Genomic DNA, 27,718 nt, shown 5'->3' with positions numbered 1-27,718 from the left:
CAGTGGAGATGTGGAAGAGAGGGTCGGAGGTCACGTGGATGTTGCAGTCATAATGTCTATCTCCTACAAGTCTTAAACCTTTCATTCAAAAAGAAAAGCTCTTTATATCACAGTTTGACTTAAGGTTAACGGCGGTGCTCTAACATGTTTTTCATGTATTTTTTCACAATGTCACACTAAGAGGCTCTTGGTTTGTTTATAATGCGCGTGTATCTCTGTGCCGTATTAGTTACGTAAGAATTTTGAAATTTGCGTGGCTGGCCGTCTGTAAGTCAACACTCAGATAAGGATTTCTCAGGTGTCCAATGGCAAAGGAGGATGTACCGCGGGCAGCACATAATCTGCCTGGGATTGCATGCCCTCAACTCCGACTCTTCCATCCATAGATTCTGATCAAAGGCATGTGCCACGAGGATTGCCGCGGAATGCCTTGCGCAGTCGTCCCAGCGTGGAGTAGAGTGCCCCGCACACGAGAAATGTCAGTGGTGCTGCTGCTGCCCAACGGTGTCCTTTGGAATCTGCTTCACAGATCCAGGTCATTAGCGGCAGGCCAGGGCAACTTTGAAGCTAATCCTCTTGCGGCTATATGGGCTCGCATAAATTATCACGGAGAGGTTAAATTCAAGACTTTATGCGCAGGGCGATGTCGGGGACGGTGATTCCTGGTTCCACTCTTCTGGCATGCGTACAAAATTAACCGCATTTACTTTGGGGTTTTTTTTCTCAGAGAAACATGTGGAAGTGATAATACTTCAAGAAGTTGTGCAAAGAAATACAATTGCAAACGTATGTGGCAGGGGAAAAGCATACAATAACAAAAAGAGACCTTTAGGATAAAAACAGTCTTCAATCTAAATGTAAACTTAAGCACAACCAGATATTATACAAATATGGTACTCACAATTCCCATGCAAAACCGAGTGTGAATGTGCATTTAATACCTACTTAAATATACGAGTGCATATGACATTAAAAACGGCCACGCGGATTCCTGAGCCTCTGGTTGCTTTGTCTCAATTGACATTGGGATTTTTAGCAGTGAGTTTTAACCTCCGAGTCGTGACCTGGTAGGGGATTGCTCAGGATTGAGGTAGGGGGGGGGGTGCAATGGTGCATGGGGAATCACTGAATAGGCCTTCAACCAGAACAGAGCATGCACATCTATTTGTGCAATGTGCAAAAGTCTGTATCTATCACTGTGTTGCTTATGTTGAGTGTTGGGCTCAGCTACCCAAACCATATCATGCTTTTTGTAAGTGTATTTGCAAGCGAGACGGCCTACGTAAACATAACTACTACAACAGCCGCCATTCGCCACTAAGTGGCGGTGACGTCACCACGGCGCTTGTGCCAGGCTAGGTGCACGTGAACATGCCGCATCAGCATTCACAAACCGCATGTGCAGTGTATAATCCAGTTTAATGAAACAATATTTTCAGGACCACAGAGCACGGTAGAGTCGACATGTATGTAATTAACACATGATTGGAACAATAGCTAACAACAGCAAAAATTACCACACTTGAAATGGCATGGAACAGTAAAGATAAAAACTTAACACATTCGTCAATAAAACTGTGTGTATGTGTGCCCTTCAAAGGAAACATTAAATAGGCGACGTTTCGGGAAATGGCCCTTCTTAATAGTAGGTAGAGAGGCCAGAGGGACAGAGTGGAGAAGCCAGGGGCTGCACTCCACCACACCGTGGAGCCTACACACAGCTCTGCAGAACGTTTAACTTGAGACTGGATGAAGAGCGACGTTCATCGGTGTCCCATCGTGCCCTCCTCCACTCATAATCTACGCTCACAGCTCTGTTGTCTCCCCCCCCCCCCTGCACCTCCGATTAACACGGTTGGCTACGTACGGCGCGAAAGAAGTTCAACATACGTACAGCCACGGTTGTTCGCAGGATTGATAACGGAGGACGTGCGCCATCGGTACACAGAGTGCCCCTGTTCCATCCCGGGTTTTAAAAACAACAAATTAAGGGAACCTCCCTGCATGCAAATGAATCGCCACACATTGTCCATGGATATGGGGAGTCCAGCTCTGCGTTGGCAATATTGTGTGAGCTGAAGGCAAGAAGATCCCCCGGTGAGCGGTGCGAATAGCGGTGCTCGCCCCGGCTGCACGCGACGGCTCGCTCGCACCGGCGTAGGTCACGGCAGCGAAGAGTGGAGCCAGATTGGTGAGGATGTGACATGCTGGGCGTACATAGAGATCGTTGTCATCGGAGCCTGTCCACCAGCTTCGCTAGGGAGTACTGCATACCACTTTGCCTCTAGAACGATGGGACAATAACAGTGAAATATACACCCCCCCCCCCCCCCCCCACCACGTTACTATGTTTTAAACGTGCCCGTGGCTACAGCGCGTCAACATTGACGATGACCCGTGTAACCAATAAGATGATATTTCCCCTTCCTCTCACAACGCAGTCCCCCTGCATAGATAAAGGCTCATTAATAACCCCCCGAGGATGGGGGAGCAGCTGTGAATTAAGTCACACATTTAGATAAGTGTTCTAATACATTGCCAGCGGCAGTGCGCGGCCTCTTGCGAGCTGCGTTTACAAAAGAGTGAATTCCGTGTTTCTGATACGGATACCGGAATGATATCGCTCGTACAGTGCCTTGCACATCCGGCAAACAGAGATAATAGATCGGCACACCGGGCATTTTAAAGACACAATTCTCGACTGCGCAGGCAACCACTATCATTTCAGACTGCAGTGCAAGTCGGTCCCACACATTCCATAAGAAATACACGCCAGCACATACCGAATTACAGACGATACCGTGCTCGGGGCCGCACTGCAGAATGTCTCGAAATCGAAACGGCAATTTGGTTTGTCACCGTCCTTCTGACGTTTGTGCAAATTCTACAGTTGGGCACCGATGCGAGTTGGCGCTGCTAGGAGGGCAATGGGGGGGGGGGGGCTTTGTCTCAAAGTGGGGGCCCTTTGTCTCAAAGTGGGGGCCCTTTGTCTCAAAGTGGGGGCTCTTTGTCTCAAAGTGGAGGCCCTTTGTCTCAAAGTGGGGGCCCTTTTTCTCAAAGTGGGAGCCCTTTGTCTCAAAGTGGGGGCTCTTTGTCTCAAAGTGGGGGCCCTTTGTCTCAAAGTGGGGGCCCTTTGTCTCAAAGTGAGGGCCCTTTGTCTCAAAGTGGAGGCCCTTTGCCTCAAAGTGGGGGCCCTTTGTCTCAAAGTGGGGGCCCTTTGTCTCAAAGTGGGGGCCCTTTGTCTCAAAGTGGGGGCCCTTTGTCTCAAAGTGGGGGCCCTTTGTCTCAAAGTGGGGGCCCTTTGTCTCAAAGTGGGGGCCCTTTGTCTCAAAGTGGGGGCCCTTTGTCTCAAAGTGGGGGCCCTTTGTCTCAAAGTGGGGGCCCTTTGTCTCAAAGTGGTGGCCGCACGCTGGAAGCGGCCACGGGGCCAAACACAACGGCAGCAGCAGCAGCGCCACCACCAACACACACCGCGCCCTCGGCCACTCTGCACAAACAACCCGACGCGTCTCACCGCCGTGCTCCTGTAGCGCAGGCACGTGTGAGGACAACTCTTCAGTGTGTCCCATAATGCTATGCTACCACCGTGCCGTGATCCAAACAATTGAATGAATCAATTCACGTTTAAAACCCCGAAAAAGAGACGAGGATTGTTTTGTCATTAGTTTTTCAGCTGATCGTAAAGATGTTGCTTCCATGTGTGACATCCATAGTAAGCTCGGTGTTAATACCTCATGCGTGGTATTATTTACTGCCATAAGCCATTGTGACGTAATCACGTGCATCAGAGCAAATATCTATCATATGGAAAAGGTTCACGTATATGTTCGTTAAACCTCCGATTAGCACGGTCGGCTACGTACGGTGCGAAAGAAGTTCAACATACCCACAAACAACATTCATTTCTAAAACACGCTCCTTGCGGAGGTGAACTCGCGTCAACTATGTACGCCCTTGAGATCACTTTACTCCTCACATGGCAGCGATGGCGACCGGCAGACTTCGCGTGTCAGTCGTGCGACGGTCTCACACAGGCACCGAGAGAGACAGCCGTGGGTGGCACGTGGAGAGCCATGCACTCACCTGCGCGCAGCTGCACGTAGCGCAGGGCAGGTGGCATCCCAGGTCTCCCTTGGCGGAGCGCCTCACGCAGCACAGCAGAGTCATTTGGAACATTTCTCTCGACTGCTCCCTCCTCCTCCTCTCAACAGCCAGCCAGAAAGCACCAAAATGACTGCCTTAAAATCCGTTCCAGCGATAGACTGTGTTCACCACAACTATTGCTTCACTTTAAGAGCGCGGCTTCTCTTTGTTGTTCCTCTGAGTGCAATGCCAATGGGGATCTCTTAATGTGAGTGTGGCATCAATTTTTGGAACATCTGCCGTTAGCTACTGCTTAAAAAAGTGATCTTTCATCAGACGCAGCTTCTTTTTGAACGAAAAAAATTATTGTTCATACACAAGCTACATGCCATCCACACTGAAATATTTTCCTTTTCCAGCCCCTTCTCTTCCCTTCTCCCACTCTCTCTCTCTCTCGTTTCCTCATGTGTTGCCCTCCATTAACAAGCAGGTTACAAACCTGAGCAGTGATTGGGCGGCTGCGAAAACCCCAGGGGAGTTGCAGCCACAGCCCCAATTGGGCCATTTTGGCCGTCCTGAGCTGCCCTCTTTTTTTTAGCCGGCTTCTTTTTTTTTCCACGGTGAAATGTGATGATGGAGGGGAACGCCTCGCCCGGCCGCGGCCTCCTCCCCACCAAGTTAGCGTCTACGAGGAGCCAGGCCCTCGGGGACCCACGGCGACTCTCTCGCTATCTCTCGCTCTCTCTCTCGCTCCCTCTCTCTCTGCTCTCACTGCTCTTGAGTGAAAACAGAAATACAGCAACAAACAAACCCGGTGCGTTTGTGGCCACCCCGAGGGCGGAAAAATACGAGGAAGGGTCTTGCTTTTTTACTTTTACACACCTACTTACAGACTCAAGATTACAACATTAAAATTATGAATTAGTTTAAAAACACAAACGACACGGTTAATTTTGATTTAAAGCTTTCCTGAATGCAGTAATTCATATTCTTAGCTCTTTCGGTAAAGTCACGTTGAAGGGAAACAATAAAATAATAAAATATATAAAACAATACAAATTCTCACGACGTTTCGACCATAACACAAACGGTCGTCATCAGGTACACCTGAGAATTTTAATTGTTTTATATATATTTTATTATTTTATTGTTTTCCTTCAACGTGACTTTACCGAAAGAGCTAAGAATATGACACGGTTAATGTTTTCATTTTAACAGAAAATGCACGTCATTGTACTTTCCAGATATGTCACAAACGATGATGCGTTCATTTTTAATAAACTAACATTTTGACACAATGTGTACTCATGACTTTCCACAGACATCTTTAATGAAATTAACAGATCTTGAGGCTTACCGTAGAACATCATCAAAGTGTCACTAATTCATCTGCCCGATACGGGCTCTTGTCAGAACTCTCAAACGTTTAAGTCCGCGTGCAGACAGACAAATGGGTGTCATTAATCTGGCCCAGTGCACTTCAGAAGCCAAGTAAATTGAAGGATGAATGGCATGTTTAAAGGAATTAGACTGATCGTATACTACTACTCTACTGTATACACCAAAAAATGTTAGCCTGAAACAAACCCCTCTGTGCAATGGTACTGATCCACTAAAAAAAAGAGAACACATCTCGGGTAAGAATTAATAAAACCACAACCTTTTTGGATATTTTCCCTTGACAAGTTAATCTGATAGGTACGAAAGGAAATTGGGTCTGACAGCAGGCTTTGGGAACGAGACAAAGGGGCATCTGGAGGCTGTAAAAACATCGCGTACAGGACCGCAGCAACAAGAAGCAGGATGTCCCCCAGCCTGGGAACTCGTCATCGCTACCTTCTCATTTCCATCGCTGCAGCCAATGAATACACTCAGAGGTAATCGCTCAGGTACATGCAAGCACTGACCAATCCGTCGAACGTACCGCTCGGCACATTTATATACAAGTAGCTATTTCATGGCTTAGACAAATAATACCAGTGTTTCACAAATTAATTTCAACTCTATTCCCTTCGTTCCTATAATTGTGACTCAGATAGTATCTTCTTTGGTTATTTCGGTAAAGTCACGTAGAATGAGAATACAATAATGAAATAAAACAATAACATTCTCACGACGTTTCGGCCACAACACAAGTGGCCTTCTTCAGGTGAAAGGAACAACCTGTCGGGACGACAGAGCTCTGTCAGAGCTCTGTCGTCCCGACAGGGGGACACCTGAAGAAGGCCACTTGTGTTGTGGCCGAAACGTCCTGAGAATTTTATTGTTTTATTTTATTATTTTATTCTCATTCTACGTGACTTTACCGAAAGAACCAAAGACGATGAATCCTTGCAGTCACGAAAGCTTTAAATCGAAACTCAGATAGTAATTATAATTGTACAGCTCATCGTTAATCCACTGCTGCAAGAAGGCCGCCTCCCCTCCCACTCCCATGTCACCGCACTGGTCAGGTTGGTCTTGGGGAACGCAATATCCGTTCAGATATCACTCAATACTGATGTTAGCCGTGACCAGGGATCAAACTCATGTTGCCTTGTTCATAGCTCACGCTGCATAGAATGTGACATGATTGTCACATGGTCAGTATTAACAGTGTGGCACGCATAAACAGATGGTTCGTATTTTTTTTATACTCAAAATCTAATTAAGCACCATATTTTCAGACCAAATCAGTGTACAGTGGGAAAAAAAAACTAACGGTCATATTTTTGTTCACAATATTCTCAACAGCATGTTCACATACTCAATGCAGATTCCACCAATGTTATGCTATACCGAGGACTGCCATGCATTTTTATTATTCTGGGTCCAGCCAACATGCACATCTGGTGTGTTCCTTATGGGCGCAGAATGTGTCTACATGAAAGGAAATTGTACTCTGAAGATAACAGGTGATTTATGGGAACCCGATTAGGGTATTTGCGATACATTTCAATGATTTTAAAATTATGTTTTTTTAAAGTAATAACACATCCTTTTGTCACACCGCTGCTGGATAAAGGCCACCCCACGGCGTGTCAATCACTGGCGTTGTTCGACTGCACTGCACCACGCTGGTCAGTGCGGGTTGATGAACCACAGGGAGGGCCCCGGACCAGTTGGGACGTCACTCACCGCTGATGTCAGCCGTGGCCGGGAATCCAAGTCGGGTCAATGGGCACGTCGCGCAGTGCGCTAACCACCGTGCCATTGCTCCAACGCCCACCAGTCCACCTCCCAATTCATTTGTAAAAACACACACATTTAATAAGTTGCTTATGTATTTGCTAAAGTAACGGTTTCAAAATAGGCGTAGGAGTAAAATAAACTGTTGACTTTAAACCAAGAGCGAAATGGACACATTGGAGTTAACGTAGCTGCAATGATTTACCGTAATCTCCGGATCATACGATGCTACTCGGAAAGTAAAACCCACCCCAAAACTCGTGCCCGTTATACACACACACCGACCAGATTATAAGACCCCCCCCACCCCCACTTTAATAAAAAAATATATATTTTAAAAAATACACAGGGGGTTGAAAATGCGTATTATAATGCGGAAAATCAGTACGGAAAATTACTTTGCTGCCGAGATTAAAAAAAAAATGTGAGTGTAGAATCATACCTCTGCGTTGTCCACCGCACACGACACGTGTTCCAAGTGTTCCAAGTGGAACACGTGTCCTCGGTGTTGCCAGACGACTCACAGGGACGACCGTGCAAGCACACGAGGATAAAAAAAGGAAAATTTCCTTGTGTTTTCAAACAAGTAGAACACACACACACTGTGTACGGTTCTACATGAAAGCAAAAGCTGTGCATCCATAACGCATGTAACTTACTGCTCGTTAAACAAACACGGATCTGTTTCCGTTCTTGTATTTGCTCCCATTGACGTTACACAACGCGAGCCATTCACGACTTTCTTTTTCAAACCAAAACAAATGTCATTTGACATTTAAAAATAAATACTGCCGTTCAGAGCGTTTTGATTGATTCCTCATGGATGTTACACTTGCCTGAGACATCCATTCATCCTGCTGGAAAAAGGGCATTGTACGTTTCACCAGAGAGATGCATTATACCGTATTAGCAGACACAAGAAGCAGCACTTATTGCTTATTAACCTTCAACTCATTTCTCCCGTGGCTATGCACCCAACATGCAGCTTCTTACAGACGCGTCGTGGTTTCCTCAGAGTTCGCCGGAGGTAACCTGAGGTGTGGGCCCCCTATAATGTGTCGGTCTTAAACACGTGAACAATTGAAATAGTTTCATCTTTAAAAAAATGAAGCCCAATTACTCGTGACAGCTTTCTTCCGGTGTGCGAGCGTGTCACAGCTGAGCCTGACAAATTTATTGAATTAAAATTGTGTTCTCTCCCCACTCGTTTGACGTTGAACGTGTGTCCACATACAGTACGTAAGAGGAAATCTGTCTGCAGATGGCCAACGGTGCTGAATGTGATTATTGAGTTGGTCAAAATAAATAATTTCCAAATAAAATAATACGTTGGCTTAGTATGCTCGCACACAAGCATGCCAGAACTTACCAGCATATGGTAGTCACATCACATACAAGTATCCAAAACATTATCATGGAAAAAAAATCAATTTGGAAAAAGCATTCGATTCAACCCCAACAGTGGAAAATAAATACTCGGGTATTTAAGGAACTGTTTAGGGGGTAGCAGTGGCGCTGCAGTTAGCACACCAAACTATGAACCCTGAATGTGTTTAATCTCTGGCCACGACTCACATGAGTGGCGTGTTATATCTGAATCTGTCATGGATCTTCCTTCACCACCCGGCACTGATCAGTATGGCGAAGTATGCTAACACCACCCACATGACCAACACCTTCATCAAGCAATGGATTGACAAAGGGCTGTTAAGCTAATACTGTAATTGCCTAACCTTTGTGTATGTTGCTTCTCATTGATTAATTGTTGAAAACGCATTTGAAACATCATGTAAAATTACTATAACATGTACAGTCCTGATCAATTCAAATAGCAGAGATTGGCAGTCGGCTGTCGTGCACACGGTGGCTCAACGTCTGATTGTGCTGCTGTGGGGGGGGGGTTAGCAGAAAGTAATCCCACTTATGACGAGACGTTGTGTATTGATCAGCTGGTGCTGCCCGAATTATACTGGATGCAAAAAAAAAACCTTAATGAAGAAGGAACAAGACACACGGTCAAATTCTGGAAGCACAGTGCATGGTATACCACGTATTCCTGAATGCAGCTACGGGACGCACTCATAAAACCAGCAATGCATTGAATGGCACAAAGACGCGTGCAAGACCACCCAGACTTCAAAAAAAGACACCAACGTGTATCTGTTTAAGCTGCCTCGGACAAAATCACTAACAATGTGCTCAAGCTTGTCAGATCTCAGAAGCAGGCCTGGCCTGAGCCTGGATTGTACTTCAATGGGTGACCATCAATGCACAACAAGTTTCCCCAGGATTGCGGGGCTACGTGGTGGGACAGCAGAGAGCACTGCGGCAGACTCCCAGCGTAGCCCTGCACGTAACCACGCGCCTACGCCAACACTCCCCGCCTTCACCAGCCCGCAGTAACCGGGCAGGTGAAGTATAGCCAAACAACCCCAATGGACCGACAAAGTGTGCGCAGGCCCACGTCCAGCCGTGGACCGACACAATGGCGTGTTTATATAGTTACATGGTTTCTGCTTTTATAGTTACACTGTGCTTGGAGTGTCAACAGTAAATACGGGCGTTGCAGTGAACGAGGCAGCTGTCGGTACGCTTGGCTGAGGAGTGTCTCGTACACGTGTCCCCTTCCCTGCGTGTGACCAGGGGCTGTCGCAGCAGCACCGGCAGCTGTGGTCGCACTAATTGACTGAAGGGGCGTTGACAGGGGCAGGTCCTTAAATCCTTACTCGCCAATTTCCCATTTGAGGTCCACAATTACAATATCACTGTGACCCCCACCCTGTCTGTTATAAAATAAGTCTGGCAACGCGGGGGCCGACTCGATGAGCTCTGTCCCACGTGTTCTCAAATCGCAAAAAAAGATCTGCCTCGCCGTGAGAACATCAAAGAGGGTTGTTTTACAATATCCCACAAAAAAATAAACAAGGTCTTAATGTAAAATGAACGGTGTTTTGCTAAACAATATCTCAGGCCAATCGTTGAAGGAAACGTTAAAAGGAAAGGTGCAATGGAGCGCGACCATCCACGAACGGGGACATTTACTTTTACAAGGTGGGGTGGGGGGTGTTTCTCCATGGTAATGAGCAAAACATTACCGCGCACAGATAACAACGCCACAGTTTGAAACACTATACCCGTGCTAGAAGGTTAACGTCAACATCCACACGGAATAATCTGGCTGGCCAAAGTCACCGTCGTGTCGGCTGCTTCTTCTCACGGCTTGGTCCGTACGCTCGGCGAATGCGTTCACATGCGACCACACGTTTGCTTGTGACACCGATTCGTGTTACGGCGCAAATCTTGTCCAGATGGCTGTGGGGGTTTCAATGCATTTTCCAGACAACCTATGGAAATACAGTAGTCGGATTGGTATGGCAACGCTCGAGTCGAGAGCCACGAGGCTCATTGACGGCAGTGCTTCTGAACATCGCCGAAACGTCAAACACGGCCAACCACTCGGAATGCCCCCCAATGTTTGGTGCGCCGAAAAAAACAAACAGCCAGACGCCAGCCGCAATCGGGGTTACTTGACTTTAAAACGTTTCAGAATGCCAGGTATTCAAAACACCAAACTCGGGTCCCAATTAAAGCCCTCATGGAAAATGGAATGTGCGGAACATTGCACAAGGGGCACTGGAACAGAAACGAGACTTTGAAACGTTGGGGAGGGAGGGACCCGAGGCGAGGCAGAATGAATTCACTGTTGCATGCAGCTCCTCATTCATTGCCCAGACTTAAAACAGAGTGCAAAGGGCCAAACTCACCCCACCGGTGGCTTCCACAAGGAGTAAATAGTGATCATGATCATCATCAGCTCGTGTGGCGGAGCGAGGTGGATTGTTAGGCCACAAAACCGTGGGAGTTTGCGACGACTTGGGAAGGCCTTCATCTAGCAGTGGATTGATCATGGCTGATGATGATGGCTTCGGCAGATCTGGGTCCAGAACGCCCTGCCAGTGCAATGTAATTCTGCCCCAGCCGGCACGCAGACCACAACAAACAGGTATATTAGTTGCCATGCGCTGTGGCATATCACGGCTGCTTATACCGTATATCGATTTGGAGTATATCAACATAACTGAGTATTTCTCCGATTTTTTGTTGCGATCCTGAAGAAGCTCTCAGTACGTGGAGTGAAACGTCGAATATCAACACGTGACAATACAATCTTAAAACAGAGCGGAGAGCTACGCAGTTCGACCCAGGGCAGCAGCAGCCTACGCAGTTACAATTCAATTGCACAGGCGACGTTTGCAGCTCAACGATTTCCTCTGGAGCCTGGACACAAGTGCATGGCGCCCTCTGCTGCTCAAGGGCCACGTGTATCGCACGGAATAAGTTTTCCAAATGTTTGTTGCTTTCGTCGTCACGTCAATTAAATTCGCGAGTTATGTTGGTCGAATTTTGACTTAAAGCTTTCGTGACTGCAGGAATTCATATTCTTTGGGTCTTTCGGTAAAGCCACGTAGATATTAAAAAAAATAACAATATTACGACGTTTCGATCGCAACACAAGCAATCGTCATCAGATGAAAAATATAGCGGGAGAGCTGCTGCGGCAGGAATAAAATATATGTTGGTCGCTTTCATACGCCCAGGAACGCACTCTGGTGTTATTTTGCACACGAATGATTACAACTGAGATGCACATCGTTAACGAATACCCGACAGCCAATAGCTTCAACACTTGAATTTCACCAAGGGAGCAAATGGATCCTGTGGCATTTCCCTGCTCGCAAACACCACCGTGATGCGTATTGCGGCACAGACCTCCGCCCCTCGTGTTTTTGTTCCATATTCTCGTCGAGGCCCTCCTCGCCTCTGTCCCAACCCCACCAATTCCTCCACCTCCATTACACAAGGTCATAAGTTATGTCTCACCAAAATTACGTGTCCTTTTCCTATTACTTATTTACGGTCGTATAGACTAAGCCGTGACCGAGCCTGTGTCGCGTGAACGATTCGCACGAATTCCACCAGAGCTGGCGTCCATAACGCATTCCTGAGACTTCTCTCAACACGAGGGGGACGCAGAGAGAGAGAGCAGCACCGCGCTGCGTGTATAGGTGGACCCACGGTCTCACCCGTGGCACCACGGGACCATTGCCCTCACCACGCCTGGTAAATCTTGGTGGCGGGCGGAAACGATAATAGAATTGATTCAATCGCAACCCTTCGTCGTGTGTATGTTGAACCTATTTCGCACCGTAGCTTACCAACCGTGCGAATCGAAGGTGCACTACTGGATGAATATTTCCCAGTCTATAAATGACACAGGAGCGGTTCAGGATCACTCGCCAATTATGTTAGCCGCGAATGCGATTCTAATTCGAGTAACCTCCCAATAAACAAGGAAGGTTTGGTCAACGCTGGCCTAACGGTTTCAACCACATGCCAACGTTTGCCCAACGTTGCATGTTTAGTGGGATATTGGAGGGTTTAACCTGTCTTGGGTAATTTTTATGAGCAGCTCCGGTTTGGCAGCAGAGGTCTCACTCCGAATGAGTTGAGCGGCATTATCTTTTCATCAGCTGCGGAACGCCCACAGAATCGACCTGGCCACAAATGATAGCTCAACGAATTGGCTTATCACGTGGAAATTTATAGCAGCCAAATACTCGAACGCTACCTCGCTGATCACTGCATAAGAGGCGTCGGGCCTTCTCGGCCTCAGTCATGTTCTCCCTTCTCTGCTTGCGAAACGTGGAGCCTGATAAAGGGACATCTGTGCCGATTGCAAACATTCAGGCTGACCTGTCAACGATCCATTCTGGGTTTAACCAGACCGGATCGTCTGAGGCAGTGTGTGGCGCTCCTGTCACCAGGTGCGGGTCTGCCCCGTGAGCTGTCAGCAGCGAGCCTTCGACACTTCACGTGGCCTCAAAGTGCACTTAGCAAGGCACAAACGTCGTTATGATGTCACCTCCACTTCGTGGCGACTGGCGGTTGTTATAGGATTCAGTAGGTTAACCAGCGAGTGTACGCTTGGCTACTTACTCTTACAGTGAGGGAAAAAAGTATTTGATCCCCTGCTGATTTTGTACGTTTGCCCACTGACAAAAAAAATGATCAGTCTATGATTTTAATGGTAGGTTGATTTGAACAGTGAGAGACAGAATAACAACAACAAAATCCAGAAAAACGCATGTCAAAAATGTTATAAATTGATTTGCATTTTAATGAGGGAAATAAGTATTTGACCCCTCTGCAAAACATGACTTAGTACTTGGTGGCAAAACACTTGTTGGCAATCACAGAGGTCAGACGTTTCTTGTAGTTGGCCTCCAGGCTTGCACACATCTCAGGAGGGATTTTGTCCCACTCCTCTTTGCATATCTTCTCCAAGTCATTAAGGTTTCCAGGCTAACGTTTGGCAACTCGAACCTTCAGCTCCCTCCACAGATTTTCTATGGGATTAAGGTCTGGAGACTGGCTAGGCCACTCCAGGACCTTAATGTGTTTCTTCTTGAGCCACTCCTTTGTTGCCTTGGTCGTGTGTTTTGGGTCATTGTCATGCTGGAATACCCATCCACGACCCATTTTCAATGCCCTGGCTGAGGGAAGGAGGTTTTCACTCAAGATTTGACGTTACATGGCCCCATCCATCGTCCCTTTGATGCGGTGAAGTTGTCCTGTCCCCTTAGCAGAAAAACACCCCCAAAGCATAATGTTTCCACCTCCATGTTTGACTGTGGGGATGGTGTTCTTGGGGTTATAGGCAGCATTCCTCCTCCTCCAAACACGGCGAGTTGAGTTGATGCCAAAGAGCTCCGTTTTGGTCTCATCTGACCACAACACTTTCACCCAGTTGTCCTCTGAATCATTCAGATGTGCATTGGCAAACTTCAGACGAGCATGTATATGTGCTTTCTTGAGCAGGGGGACCTTGCGGGCGCTGCAGGATTTCAGTCCTTCACGGCATAGTGTGTTACCAATTGTTTTCTTGGTGACTATGGTCCCAGCTGCCTTGAGATCATTGACAAGATCCTTCCGTGTAGTTCTGGGCTGATTCCTCACCGTTCTCATGATCATTGCAACTCCACGAGGTGAGATCTTGCATGGAGCCCCAGGCCGAGGGAGATTGACAGTTCTTTTGTGTTTCGTTCATTTGCGAATAATCGCACCAAGCTGCTTGGCAATGGTCTTGTAGTCCATTCCAGCCTTGTGTAGGTATACAATCTTGTCCCTGACATCCTTGGAGAGCTCTTTGGTCTTGGCCATGGTGGAGAGTTTGGAATCTGATTGATTGATCGTTTCTGTGGACAGGTGTCTTTTATACAGGTAACAAGCTGAGATTAGGAGCACTCCCTTTAAGAGTGTGCTCCTAATCTCAGCTCGTTACCTGTATAAAAGACACCTGGGAGCCAGAAATCTTTCTGATTGAGAGGGGGTCAAATACTTATTTCCCTCATTAAAATGCAAATCAATTTATAACATTTTTGACATGCGTTTTTCTGGATTTTCTTGTTATTCTGTCTCACACTGATCAAATAAACATACCATTAAAATTATAGACTGATCATTTCTTTGTCAGTGGGAAAATGCACAAAATCAGCAGGGGATTAAATACTTTTTTCCCTCACTGTACATAGAGTGTTGTGTTGATGTGTGATAAGTCGTTTCTTTGTTCTTAGCCCAGAGCCAACTCTCTAAATTTCACGTTCACATGGCGGTGGTTAGTCCTTAAAGTCGCAAGCCGAAACAGTTATTCTCGTGACAGAACGAAGGCTTGTGGGTGCTGGGCTGTCCCACATGAGTTCGAACCTTTGTGATGTGCAAACAGGAAAAAAACATGCACATGCATGGATTCTGTCGCGTTTCCAAACTTGCATTTAATTGCGTTGTGTAATAACACGCAATTACTGTGTAAATGTGTCATCGCATCCGACGATGCGACAGGTGGTGTAAAAACACTCCTCCGAGCTACACGATCTGCTGTAGATCGGCGGAGGGGGTTAAGCCTCCAGATTGCGGGCTTGTGCTCGGCGGTGTCGGATTTTGGAGTTTTTACCTCCCGGTTCATGATCATAGAGGGGCTCGTGGCCGGCCGGAGGTTTTTTTTCTCTTTCCCCTCCAGGTCCCCTTGCTGCATGGATGCTTTTCCCACGCTAGCCGCTATACATATACTACTAGCATGCAGCACCCCGCTGCGACGTGTAAGTCCGGGCTCCCTGTCTTGGCGTCCTTCTTCACTCGGCGAGCGCGTACTCGCCGAGCCGCCACGCTGTACGCGTCCTCGGTGGCCACGCGAAGTTCCTCGTAGACCTCTGCCGGGCTCAGGCAGTGGGACATTCATCACAACAATGTGCGACACTCATTATTATTCACGCCGGCAGTGTGGGTCGTCACGAAGAACCCCAACCAACGGTGGAGATTGGCTGCACAGAGACCTTGCCCTGCCTGGAACCCGTTCATCAAAGCCCAATGACGGCGTGGCAGGGTGAAGCCAGGGCGGGGGGGAGGAGGGGAGGACAGACTGTGGTGTCCGCGATGAGGGACTGACTTGGTGCTCATTTTGACCTCAATTCCCCCGGCCAGCCAAGCCCCACCCGGCGCTCTCCGCCATGCGGCCCCGGCCACGTGCAGCGCCTCGCGCTCCCCGCCACGTGGCGCTCGCGGGCGGGTGACGTCACGCGGTCAGGGGTCACTGCGGGGGGCGGGGTGCGGGCGAGCCAGGCTCGGCGTACACGTGCGGCGACACAGAGGCCCTTGCACCACCGACTCTCTCGCTCTCTTCTCTGCCTCTTCCTCCCCGTGTCTCTCTATCTCTCGCCTCCCCAGAGAAGCCATGTCCGACGCCGCCGCCGCCGCGAGGTGAGTCAGCGAGAGGACTAGGGGCAGCGAAGGCTTCCTGCCCTGGGTTCGCCCCGTTAGCAGGGGCCGCCCGGCCTCTCGAGAAGGAGACAACGCCGGGTCTGGTTCGTACTCGCGGGACACCGCGGTGCTGGTGGTGGGTTTATCTTGTGTCTCGTACACGTACGTGCTCGGTGCGACATCTTCGGACATCAGCAGTCGCTGGGGGTCAGTGAGCGGTGGTGATGGTGGTCAGGGCTGCGGTGCAGCGTGACAGCTGCTTAGTGTCAGAGTGAATTTCGGCTGATTTCATCTTCGCGGCGCTGTGGCTGTACAGGCCAGGTGTGTGTGCACACGTCTCGGTAGTCCACGATTGAGTTGTTGGCTCGTGTGTTTGATGCATAATTGTCAATCCCTGATCAGTGCCCCACCTTATTACAGACTAATTCAGACTTTATTGGCCACCCCGTGCCCCTTATACATCTCAACGTTCATCCTACAACGTCCCATCACAAGCGAGAAACACAAACAAATAGACAAAAACATTGTTTTGCCCGTATTGAAACGGCCGTACGCTGTATGGGCCTGAGAACTTCACTTCCCTGTACAAGAAGAATAGGGGGTGAACCCTGTGGCTGAGAGCTCTGCTGCTGATGGCAGACACCGCAGTCGGACTGACGTCTCGATAAGTAAAGGACACCCCCTAACGTGTGTGTGTGTGCCGGGTCGAAATCAAGTTTTCAATTCTGGCCAAAAGCACACGGAACGCTCCCTGATTGTAAGGCGCACCACCCGTGTGGGAATGCGTCTTATACTCTGAATAACAGAGCCCAGTGCATGCGTGGCAAGTGAACCACCATGACTCTTCATCGCTGCGGTGGCTGTGTGTGCAGCATTACAGTGGCATGTTGCGGCGCAATAGTGGTACGTTTTGCTTTATCAGCATTTCAACTTTACTACTTTCATACGGAAAAGCACTTCGAGGTGATAAGAGCACACACACACACCAGCGTCGTGCCCATGTCTAAGGCTGTCAATGATGTACCTTCCCCTTTACAATTCACAATTGCCCTGTATCAGATGTGGTGTGGTATGAGTGCGGGTTTCATTCTGCTGGAACGCAGCCTGTTCGCTCACAGCTGTTGGCTGTCCTTCAACAACCATCTTGCTGAGCTCCTTACGTCTGCTGGAGAGGGGCGGGTTTTCTTCAGTCCTACTCATCAAAATGCTTCCCATTATCATTCCTGTGTACCATATTCATACATCTGAGCATCGCCGTCAGTGACAGTAAACGTATTGTCATTAAACACAATTAAGGTGTGTTGTATCTGTAGGCTGGCTTACTATGTATGCAGGCTGGCAATCTGTAGTTGGCACTCCTTGAGGAGGGACTTGGTTTTGTTGCAGTGAGGAAGGGCAGGCCACCTCCAAGAAGGGTCTGAAGAAGCAGCAGAAGGAAGCTGAGAAGGCGGCAAAGAAAGCTGAGAAGCAGGCTCAGGCGGTGAGCGTGAGAATCCACGCACTCACGCACACTTTGTGGGCCCACATTGTCCAGCGTTATGGCTCAACAAAGGTTTTACCCCACCGCGTAATAATGCGGCTTTCGTAGACATGTGCTACGTGATGTTTGTGCACGCGTTGCATCTGACCGGGCCACTTAAATGTTTTACATTATTTTGCAGGCTGCAGGGCAACAAGGAAGTGAGGAAGAGGTATGTGTGGGAAAACAGACATTTAACACAAATGTCTTTCACAATGCAACAGTTTTTATTGCCGGACAAATGTTAGTATTTTAATACGCATCGTTTTGGTTTGGCTTTGGTCTTCATAGGACTATGCTAAAGATCACTATGGAGTCCCGCCCATGATTCAATCACAAGAAAGAGTGGGTAAGCAAGTGCGATGATCAGTTCAGTATTATGCACTGCCAATGTTGTGCTTGATGTTATTTAGGTTACATTAGTGGGAATGATGCACCTGCTTGCATTTTATAGTTCTCATGTCAGTGCTTGAATTGAAGAGAAATTAAGGCCAATACTATAATGAGCACGTTCATATAACGTGTGTCTGAATAGATGGAATTAGCAGTGATGTAAATTTATTCAACATTCAGATCGCGTGTTGGTGCGTGTGGAGGAGTTGGCTGTGAAAAATGCGGATCAGAAGTTGTGGGTTCGAGCCCGTGTTCACACCAGCAGGAGCAAAGGTAAGTTCGAATTTCAATTGAATAAAACTTATCGCATGTTAATGTCATTAATTTTAAGAAGAAAAACACCCCAAACGGGTAGCAAACATTTCCGCACGGCAAGTCAGTGTGGCGAGTGAACAAATTGTTGAAATGTGCTGCGTATTGCGGCGCCGCGTGTGGTCCCGCAGGCAAGCAGTGCTTCCTGGTGCTTCGCCAGCAACAGTTCAACGTGCAGGGCATCGTTGCCGTTGGCCAGAACGTCAGCAAGCAGATGGTGAAGTTTGCTGCAAGGTACCGGTCACATCTACACCAGTGCTTCCCTAACCTATGGCCTGCAGACAGCTAGTGGCCTGCAGACAGCTGTGGGAAGAGGTCCACAGAACAGTTACAGATATGACAGTTTTGAGTTTTAAATTATAAAACGCTATTGGTGCAGCGTGGTGTGCGTAAAAAGTTTTGAGGGTTGATGGTGACTCGTTGACCAAAGATCAGGTGTTGGTATAAGATCATGACCAAGGTTTTCTGTTTTCCTCTTTCAGTATAAACAAGGAAAGCATTGTGGATGTTGAGGGCTTTGTGAGGAAGGTCGACCAGAAGATTGAGAGCTGCACCCAGCAGGACGTAGAGCTGCACATCGAGCAGGTATCGTCACATTGTACTACACGAGTCGGTCGCAGAGAGCTTGACAATTAACCAAACGTGAATATTAATTCTGTACATTCTCTGCAGATTTTCGTTGTCAGCATGTCGGATCCAAAGCTGCCGCTGCAGCTGGATGATGCCACCAGGCCAGAGAATGACAAAGAGGAGGTATAAACATAAACAGTGCACAACAAGCCACGTGTTCCAATACTTTTTAAGTTATTGCTGGCGTTGGTTGTGATTGTAATGATAATACAACACTTGTCATTTATTAAATATTTCACTAGGATGGAAGAGCAACTGTGAACCAGGACACAAGGCTGGACAACAGAATTCTAGACTTGAGGGTAATTAGAAAACCTCGCCACTTGACCATATTTTCACAATATGTAGATGCACATTCATTTTTAGTTTTTATAACATTGCCTTTGCTTTTCTATTAGACGACCACAAGTCAGGCTATTTTCCGACTGCAAGCCGGAGTCTGCCATCTCTTCCGGGAAACCCTCATCAATAAGGGTTTTGTTGAGATTCAAACCCCGAAGATTATTTCAGGTACATTTATTTGCGTTAGATAAAAGTATGAACATTGAACAATAATTTGCCTTTCCCACAAATGTGCTGCTTCAAACACACGTTCGCATTTTAGTTTAAGCCAATCCAATTGTTTGTCTTCCAGCTGCCAGCGAAGGTGGTGCCAATGTGTTCACCGTCACCTATTTCAAAACGAATGCATATTTGGCACAGTCGCCGCAGCTTTACAAACAAATGTGCATCTCTGGAGATTTCGAGAAGGTGTTCTGCATCGGTCCTGGTGAGTCTTCACTCGGCAAGCCTTTGTGAACCCATAACCGGTTGATTATTATCGGATGAGAATATTTTTTGTTGACAATGTATAATAATTAAAACATACTACAGCATTTAATATGTATGTCAACTACATTATGCATAACTCATTGCAGAAAACATTGCATATGGACATCTATTAATATTTGACAGTCATTTGATGTTGTATCTGTGTAGTGAAATAGAATAATGTAGAACTGTGTGCCAACGGATGTGTTATTTTTCATAGTTTTCCGTGCCGAAGACTCCAACACTCACCGCCACCTGACTGAGTTTGTGGGGCTGGATATTGAAATGGCCTTCAACTACCACTACCACGAGGTGGTAGAGTCCATTGGTGACACCTTGGTGCAGATATTCAAGGGTCTGCAAACAAGGTACAGAACGACTTTGACACCATCAGAGTGCAGAGTCCGGATGCAGTGGGGTTTCAAAGTTGATCTTTTGTGCCGATTGCTTTGCATTTGTTTTATGCTAGTGAAGTCATCACTGCAACAGATGTGGTGGAGGCTTCTGACCCCTTTTTAAATAATGCGATCTAACCCAAAAACCTTTATGAACAGATGTTTTGTTTAATATGTGGATTATATCTTGTTTTAATGCATTGAATGCAATTATTCCCCATTGATGGAACACGTGGAGTTGGACTTTTGCATCACGGTGGATCATATCGCAGTGCGTTGTATTCTCATAACCGTTAGGTACCAGACGGAGATCCAGACTGTGGGACGCCAGTATCCAGCTGAACCATTCAAGTTCCTGGAGCCATCTCTGCGTTTGGAGTTCCCCGAGGCTTTGGCCATGCTCAGGGAGGCTGGTGTGGAAATGGGAGATGAGGAGGACCTCAGGTAAATCTTGATGCACACAACTACCACAACGTATTTCAAAGTGATATTTTAGATCCTTAAATGCCGCGTGTCTCTTAATGTCTTTGGCAGTACGCCGAACGAAAAGCTCTTGGGACGACTGGTGAAACAGAAGGTAAGAGAATGTTATCCAAAAAAACGAATCGAGATATTAAAGTCACTTGCGCTATGTGAAAATAATATAGGCATGTATAAATGCAGTATCAATCTACAACTGTTATTTTGCTCTTGATTTGAAGCTTTCGTGACTGCAGGAATCCATACTCTTTGGTTCTTTCGGTAAAGTCACGTAGGTATAAAATAAATCACGACGTTTCGGGTGCAACACAAGCGTCCGTCATCAGGTTGTGTTGTGCCCGAAACGTCGTGATTTATTTTATTTTATACCTACGTGACTTTACCGAAAGAACCAAAGAGTATGTTATTTTGCTGCTACTGTTCTTGACTTATGTACATTATTTTTCCAGTATGACACAGACTTCTTCATTCTGGACAAGTACCCGCTGGCTGTTAGGCCGTTCTACACCATGCCTGATCATCGTGACCCCGTAAGTTGCATTTTCAATGCCGACAACTTTTTTTATATGACGTACACGGGGACACAACAGGTCAGGTTTTCGAACGGCGAGTGTTGTTTCTCCTTTCAGAAAACTTCAAACTCGTACGACATGTTCATGCGTGGGGAGGAGATCCTATCTGGAGCTCAGCGAGTCCACGACCCGGAGCTTCTGACGGAGAGGGCCCGCCACCATGGCATAGGCACGTCCAGCACATCCAGCACATCCAGAGTGCCGGGAATCGGTTGAACGTGCTCGTTGCTGGGCACGTGACTATCACCGCTCTGTAAAGCGTTGTTTTTCTCAAACGGGCCCAAAAACAAGAAACGAATGCATTAGTTTCACTATCACTAATAAGGAAAATAAAAAAGCACTATCAACAAAAATGTATGTGTAAAATTATACCATTCCAATACTTTATTCTGAAAAAATGTTTGCAGTGCTCATTCACATGATCGAATAATTGTGAGGGAAGCCTGATTAAATTGTCTTAACATTCGTACAAGGAAATAACATTCCCCAGTGGTCATTGAAACACAAACTAAAGATTGGTAGTCACGTTTACAAAGCATGGATTGTTGTTTTTTTGCATGGTTAACACCTGATTGTAGTTATATGAAAGCGACCATGTCCTTTGTGCATCGATTCAGACCTGGAGAAAATTAAAGCCTACATCGACTCCTTCCGCTACGGTGCTCCCCCCCATGCTGGAGGAGGCATAGGTAACCTCGTTGTGTGGCTGCGGTTTCACGATTGTGCTGTTTCACGGCTCTGGCGCGATTTTAGGTTGTACCACTTTTCGTTTGGCATGATGTCCGACGTTTTGCTGTACATGCAGGGAGCCTCTTTATTTCTTGAGGCTCCCAGATCGTGGAGCAAAACAGACACGGCACAACCCGGAACACATCAGAGTGATGATAAAGTTGTAATTACCTTTTTTTGCTTTGTGTTTAATCACTTAAGTCTCCAGCGCAGCTGTTTTGGTCGGTGATTAAACACTCGCATGTGATCCTTGTCTCAACAGGTCTCGAGCGGGTCACCATGCTCTACCTGGGACTACATAACGTTCGCCAGACCTCCATGTTCCCACGTGACCCCAAGCGCCTGACTCCCTAACTGCAGCTGCCCACCGAGTGAATGCAGTGAAGCCACCAAGCCTTAAGCGGGTTACAGCTTTGACGATTTGTTTTTGATGTGCATGGAATACCTGCGGAATGTTTAGAAAGCATTCGCTGGATTTTGATCTTTCTCAGTGCTCCCCCATCAGGGCTATTTGCTTGTTACCTTGATTAATGGATTTTCCATGTCATTCTTCACAGACTTTGTACTGGCAAATTTTTGCAAAAAGGTAATTTTTAAACATGCAGTTTTCCAAAAATAGTAACAAAAGAGATTTATTGGTCAAAAATTATATCAATAATCTGTGTGGATAACGAATCAGGACCTGATTGGCATTAACACATGTGCTGAATGAATCAGCTTCATGTGAATGAAGGTGTAGTACACGCTGCTGTCTAGAATAGTTTTCCCTGGTAATACGATTAAAAAAATTCCTTGTATTAACCACGAACTTGAAAATATTATTTCATTATTCCTACAATTGTGAACAAACTTTTAAAAAGTACAAAACCAGCAAAAACTAGTAATGAGCAATGTAATTTTTGATAACTGCACATTAAAATTGCCATGAATTGTGTGTGCGTGGCAGTACGTTGCCTCTTCCCGTGTATTTGTATTGGGGCAGTCAAGAGCCATTCTCGAACATCAAACAGAGCGATGCCCATATTGGGATGAGACTACAAGCATTGAGAACTGTTTCTCCTGTGCAAGGGGTTAAAACTCAACTTGGGTGTCATTGCAATTATTCCTTATGGCAGTACCCCGGGGTACCAAATAATACAAAATGGCCGAGGCAATTAAATATTTTATTTCTGGGACATATTTTTTCCAGGGATGTACTTAACTCCACAACAAGGGTACCAATCAATCCGAAATCAGTGCTACTCCACGATGTCGAAAACACAGCGAGGACGCTCCTATGCACCAGAGTGCATCTGAACTGCTCGTCGAGAGCCGCATCGCCGACCATCAGACTAAAAATGACTGCATCACGGACATTATGCGAGAGCCGCGGTACTATGGTACGCCGGGGTACTATGGTACGCCGCGGTACTATGGTACGCCGGGGTACCGCCATAAGGTTAATGTGTAAACTACACATTTCCAGATGGGGCACAAATTATGTAGGTATGAATAGCATATATCAAATGAGATTGTCTGAATGGGCTAAAGTCTCTTAACCTTCATTAATGTACTGTAATTTGTAAATAAAACATCTCCACTTATCAGTGGTCTATTACAGGAATTGACTTTTTACCAAATATAAATGAATGTTAATCATCTGACTTGGAAACCATTCACTTCCCAAAATGTAAGTGTAGGTAAAACTAGGCAATTTTCGGTTTATATTGCACAATGAGCATTTATTGTATCTGCTTTTATATGGCAACACAATCATGGTAATGGATATGTACACATGGCAAATACTAAAGAGCAAAAAAATATCCCAACTTAAAGCTTTCGTGACTGCAGGAATTCATATTCTTTGGGTCTTTCGGTAAAGTCACGTAGATAGGTTCAAAGAAAATATCAAAACACGACCACTTGTGTTGCGATTGAAACGTCATAGTTTTTTATTTTATTTGAACCTATCTACGTGACTTTACCGAAAGACCCAAATAATATATATTATCCCAGCTTTAACTGTGCCAACATGTAATGTTAATGTTTTAAACGTAAGTATGATATAACAAAGAAATGTACTGAAACAGTAACATGCATTAAATTTCACTCAAATGCTATGCGATATGACATGACAAGGGGAAATATACGCAGGTACAGAAAATTATCATTTTAAGCATGGGAGCAGCTCTGTATGAAACTTAAGTGATTGTGGTACAGATATTATCGAAAGATATTTTAGTGGACATCTTAAAAATTAGTCGTCACTGTCACTTCCAGATTCGCTCAGCTGCAGGTCACTTCCTGTAGAAAACAAAAACACATGTTACTGAGAAATTAATCATTACAAATCAATACGCAAAATTACACGTTATTTAACTGTATTTGACCTGGTCTATACAGTATTCACGAACAAGTCATTGCGGTAAGCTAGTTGCAAGAAAACTACCATTTTGGAAGCACGTGCATAAGAGTAATCGTGAATCCGTTGAGTGTGAAGTGCGGCGTGTGACTGCTTACTCAGTGTGCTCATGTATCCCCGGTGCTCTGAAGGTGGCTGTGCACGGGTGGTGCCGTTCGGTAAGTTTGCTGCGGTGGGTGGAGCTGGGATCTGTGGCTGCAGTGGCGTGGGCTGAGGTTGAGCGAGGGGCTGAGTCGGGGCAGGGGAGAGCGGCACGCGGCTCTCCAATTCCTCATTGGAGCTCTCGCTGCCACTGCTTGAGCTGTCCGAGTCCGAAGAGCTGGCATTGCTCATTTCAATGGCACGGGCCTCGGCCAAAAGCTCTGTTTCAGCACAAGAACATGAACATTGTTTAAGGCACAATGCAGCAGCTAATTTATTGGAAACCTGTCTTTACAGATCCAGCAAAATGTTCAACCATCAAACTTGTAATATTATTTTAGAGTTCTTATGTCACTTGCCTTTCTCGATGTCGTGCAGTGGTTCAGGAGACAGTTTTTCCTTTTCAGGTGAAGTTTTACTGCCCGATGTTGCTCGACTCGCGCTCTTTGTCGGCCCACTCTGCTGTCCTGCACGCCCACTCTGTTGTGGCTGCTGCTGCTCCAGTCGGCTCTGAATCTTACTGCTGCCTTCAAACCTAAAAATGAATACAACTTCATATTCATCGTATCTAAATGTAGCAACATTGAGACGCGTTACAGACCTGGGACACACATTGTGTCAAACGGTGAAAAGACGAGATTACTGTATGAATACATATATCATTGCAGTCAATCCTTGAATTGGAGGGGGGGGGGGGTTAGGATTTGAGTGATGTAGTCACATTTACATGCGAGGTGAAGTAGAAAAAAATGCATGAGCATGTCCAGGCCATGGAAATGTTTAATATACAAAAAGGAACATACATTTGTGGCTTTTCAAGCACTTATCACTCACCTGGTTTTCTTGACCTGGATGTTGCTGGTGAGCTTTTCCAATGTATACTCTCCCGTGTCATGGTTGATAATGAGAACACATTCCTTCATGCATGGTCTCTTGGAGCCTTTAAACACAGTTGTGGGTGGAGTAGAGCCCTGAAGCACCACATACAAAAATCAGGAAACGGTTTCTGGAATAGTGACAATGTAAATTATGGTGAAGACATTCCAGGACTGTATAAACCATTAGTTTTTTTTTATTTTTACCAATACGTAGTTGAATTGTAAGGCCTTTGACGTTTAGCTGAACTTAAGAAAACTGGACCGCTGCTGCACACACGTATGTACTATGTTGAACTTATTTCGCACCGTACGTAGCTATCCGTGCTAATCGGGAGGTGCGAGGCAAAGACAAAAAAACTAAACACAAAAAGCAGTTCTAAAGAAATTCGTTTTCAATAGAGATGATTTAAAATGTGAATATGTCCAGTGGCTTCCTAATATTGGAAGAGCATTCCAGACGGCCGCAGAAGTGCGGAAGAAGCGTCACCCAGAGGGGTAACAATGGTAAAAAAAAATCAGTTCTAAAGGAATTCGTTTTCACTCGAGATCATAAGCCGAGGCTCCCTTCCTACCTCGACGTTTGGCAGGGTGATGGTGACCTGATCACCTTTCCCCACGTCCAGTGTGCCCTCGCACGCCGTATCGATGGAGGCTGGCTTGAAGTCGTCTATTGAACAACAGCGTGTTCAACTTATATCAAACGAGCCGCATATGAACCTTATGGCGGTACCCCGGCTCTCGCATAATGTCCGTGATGCAGTCATTATTATACATACTCTTTGGTTCTATTGGGTAAAGTCACGTAGGTAAAAAATAAAAAAATCACCTACGTGACTTTACCCAATAGAACCAAAGAGTATGGATCCTAGCAGTCACGAAAGCTTTAAATCTAGAATTATTACACATTTTTTTATTAACTCACAATGTTGTATCCACAAATCGTCTAACTCAGTTTTTACCCACTTCCCAATGTGGTATCGACTGCAAACTTGATATACTTATGTCATACTGATGACAATTTATCATTTAAAAAAAAAACATTTTAAAACATTTTTTTATACGTTGTTTCGGCTTGGCTCTTAATTGTCCACGGTAAACTGACGTTGGCTGTAAATGACCACGGTCCCCTTACGTTATGGCAAGCTGCGGGGCCACTTCCTGGAGTCGTGGAGTTCTGCAATTGCTAGTACGGTACATTTAATTAAAGCGTGTTTAAAAAAAAGTTTTTTTAACATTACTTATTTTTAGTCTGTTGATTGTCGGCGATGCGGCAATCGACTCATCTCGACGAGCTGTACACGATGCACTATTCAAAGTCGATTTTTGTTCGGATTTTTTTATGCTGTTTTGCGTTTCGACATCGCGGAGTAGCACTGATTTCGGATTGATTGGAGTGAAGTACACCCCTGGAAAAAAAATTGCGTCCCAGAAATAAAATATTTAATTGGCTCGGCCATTTAGTATTATTTGGTACCCCGGAGTACCGCCATGAGGATCACGTTCAGCCCTCAATTGCAATATACAATAAACACGTCAATATAATCTGACCTCTCACGTAGTTCTAAAACCCAAAACGACTCAAACCAAATGTCTCAGTCGTGTACAGTGTCCTGCTTGTATTTAAACCCCAACATCCCACAAGGTTCTAAGTGCTAACAATGTCGCAGTGATGTACTCCCGTGTCTGTTATATAAACACGTGGCAATGCCCCTCGTTAATTCCCCAAGTAAACCCCCTTGCTAATGACCACGGGTAACGTCCGAATGAGCCGCGGGGTGAAGCGGTGGCGCCAGCGATGAGCGCCTTGCCCTCCGAGCTTGACACAAACAATATCCTACAGCATTCGCGGCCACGGCTAACATCAGTGGCGAACACGTTAAGCCAACCCTGTACCCTCCCCCGCCTGCACTTGACCAGCGCGGTGAAGTATGGTCAAACAGCGCGAGACGGCGCGAGGACGCCTTCATCCAGCGGTGGACTGACAAGAGGACTGCCAATGACGACTATAAATGTAAATTACGATAACTTCTTCATGTTCTTGTTGTTATTATGATCGAGTGGTGGTGGTGGCGGCGTTGGTTAAACTCTCACATCGGATGGCGTGGAAGCCGGCCCGTGGCCTCCGCTCAAAGCTCTCGCCCAGGCGCAGCACGTGCTCCTCGTTGTTCATGGCTTGGGGCGTCGTCTGTCACTCGACAAGAGGACGATCAAGCGACTTGACGAGCGAAAACCAAAACAAAACGAAGAGCACGCCGCACAATCCTCGCTACAAACTCGCGTCGCTTTCTTTAATTATTTCCAGGAGACGCCTGCGCACAGGGCCGGCCGCATGACCCCCGTGACCCCGAGTCCGCGGAACCACCCCACGCGCATGCGCACTCGGCGCGCGGAAG

The 27,718-nt window shown here is 46.4% G+C and overlaps 3 protein-coding genes across 3 annotated transcripts in view; 1 reads left to right on the top strand and 2 right to left on the bottom strand.

Moving 5' to 3' along the window:
* LOC116950193 (tensin-3-like) overlaps positions 1-4,512 on the bottom strand; it is a 133,326-nt gene extending 128,814 nt beyond the window's left edge. Inside the window, exon 1 of the mRNA XM_032967808.2 lies at positions 4,084-4,512. Within this exon, the coding sequence (XP_032823699.2) occupies positions 4,084-4,176 (93 nt within the window). The 5' untranslated portion in view covers positions 4,177-4,512. The remainder of the gene's footprint in view (positions 1-4,083) is intronic.
* An 11,374-nt stretch (positions 4,513-15,886) lies between these two features.
* Positions 15,887-22,839, top strand: DARS1 (aspartyl-tRNA synthetase 1). The gene is made up of 18 exons (XM_032967861.2): positions 15,887-16,065; positions 17,452-17,545; positions 17,727-17,756; positions 17,876-17,933; positions 18,158-18,250; positions 18,421-18,523; positions 18,772-18,874; positions 18,962-19,042; positions 19,162-19,221; positions 19,318-19,429; positions 19,554-19,688; positions 19,950-20,097; positions 20,422-20,568; positions 20,659-20,701; positions 21,054-21,134; positions 21,234-21,345; positions 21,794-21,865; positions 22,168-22,839. Exons 1-18 carry the CDS (start codon positions 16,040-16,042, stop codon positions 22,257-22,259), a joined length of 1,590 nt encoding a protein of 529 aa, XP_032823752.2. The 5' UTR covers positions 15,887-16,039; the 3' UTR covers positions 22,260-22,839.
* A 759-nt stretch (positions 22,840-23,598) lies between these two features.
* Positions 23,599-27,657, bottom strand: EAF1 (ELL associated factor 1). The gene is made up of 6 exons (XM_032967888.2): positions 27,417-27,657; positions 25,898-25,992; positions 25,282-25,418; positions 24,807-24,982; positions 24,405-24,668; positions 23,599-24,188 (listed from the first exon to the last, which is right to left on the bottom strand). Exons 1-6 carry the CDS (start codon positions 27,493-27,495, stop codon positions 24,142-24,144), a joined length of 798 nt encoding a protein of 265 aa, XP_032823779.2. The 5' UTR covers positions 27,496-27,657; the 3' UTR covers positions 23,599-24,141.
* Between the last annotated feature and the right edge of the window lie 61 nt (positions 27,658-27,718).

This window comes from Petromyzon marinus, chromosome 2 (assembly GCF_048934315.1).
Source record: "Petromyzon marinus isolate PM22_M1 ecotype Great Lakes invasive population chromosome 2, UKy_Petmar_22M1.pri1.0, whole genome shotgun sequence".
Taxonomy (NCBI): Eukaryota; Metazoa; Chordata; class Hyperoartia; order Petromyzontiformes; family Petromyzontidae; genus Petromyzon; species Petromyzon marinus.
This window is presented reverse-complemented; position numbering and strand designations above follow the sequence as displayed.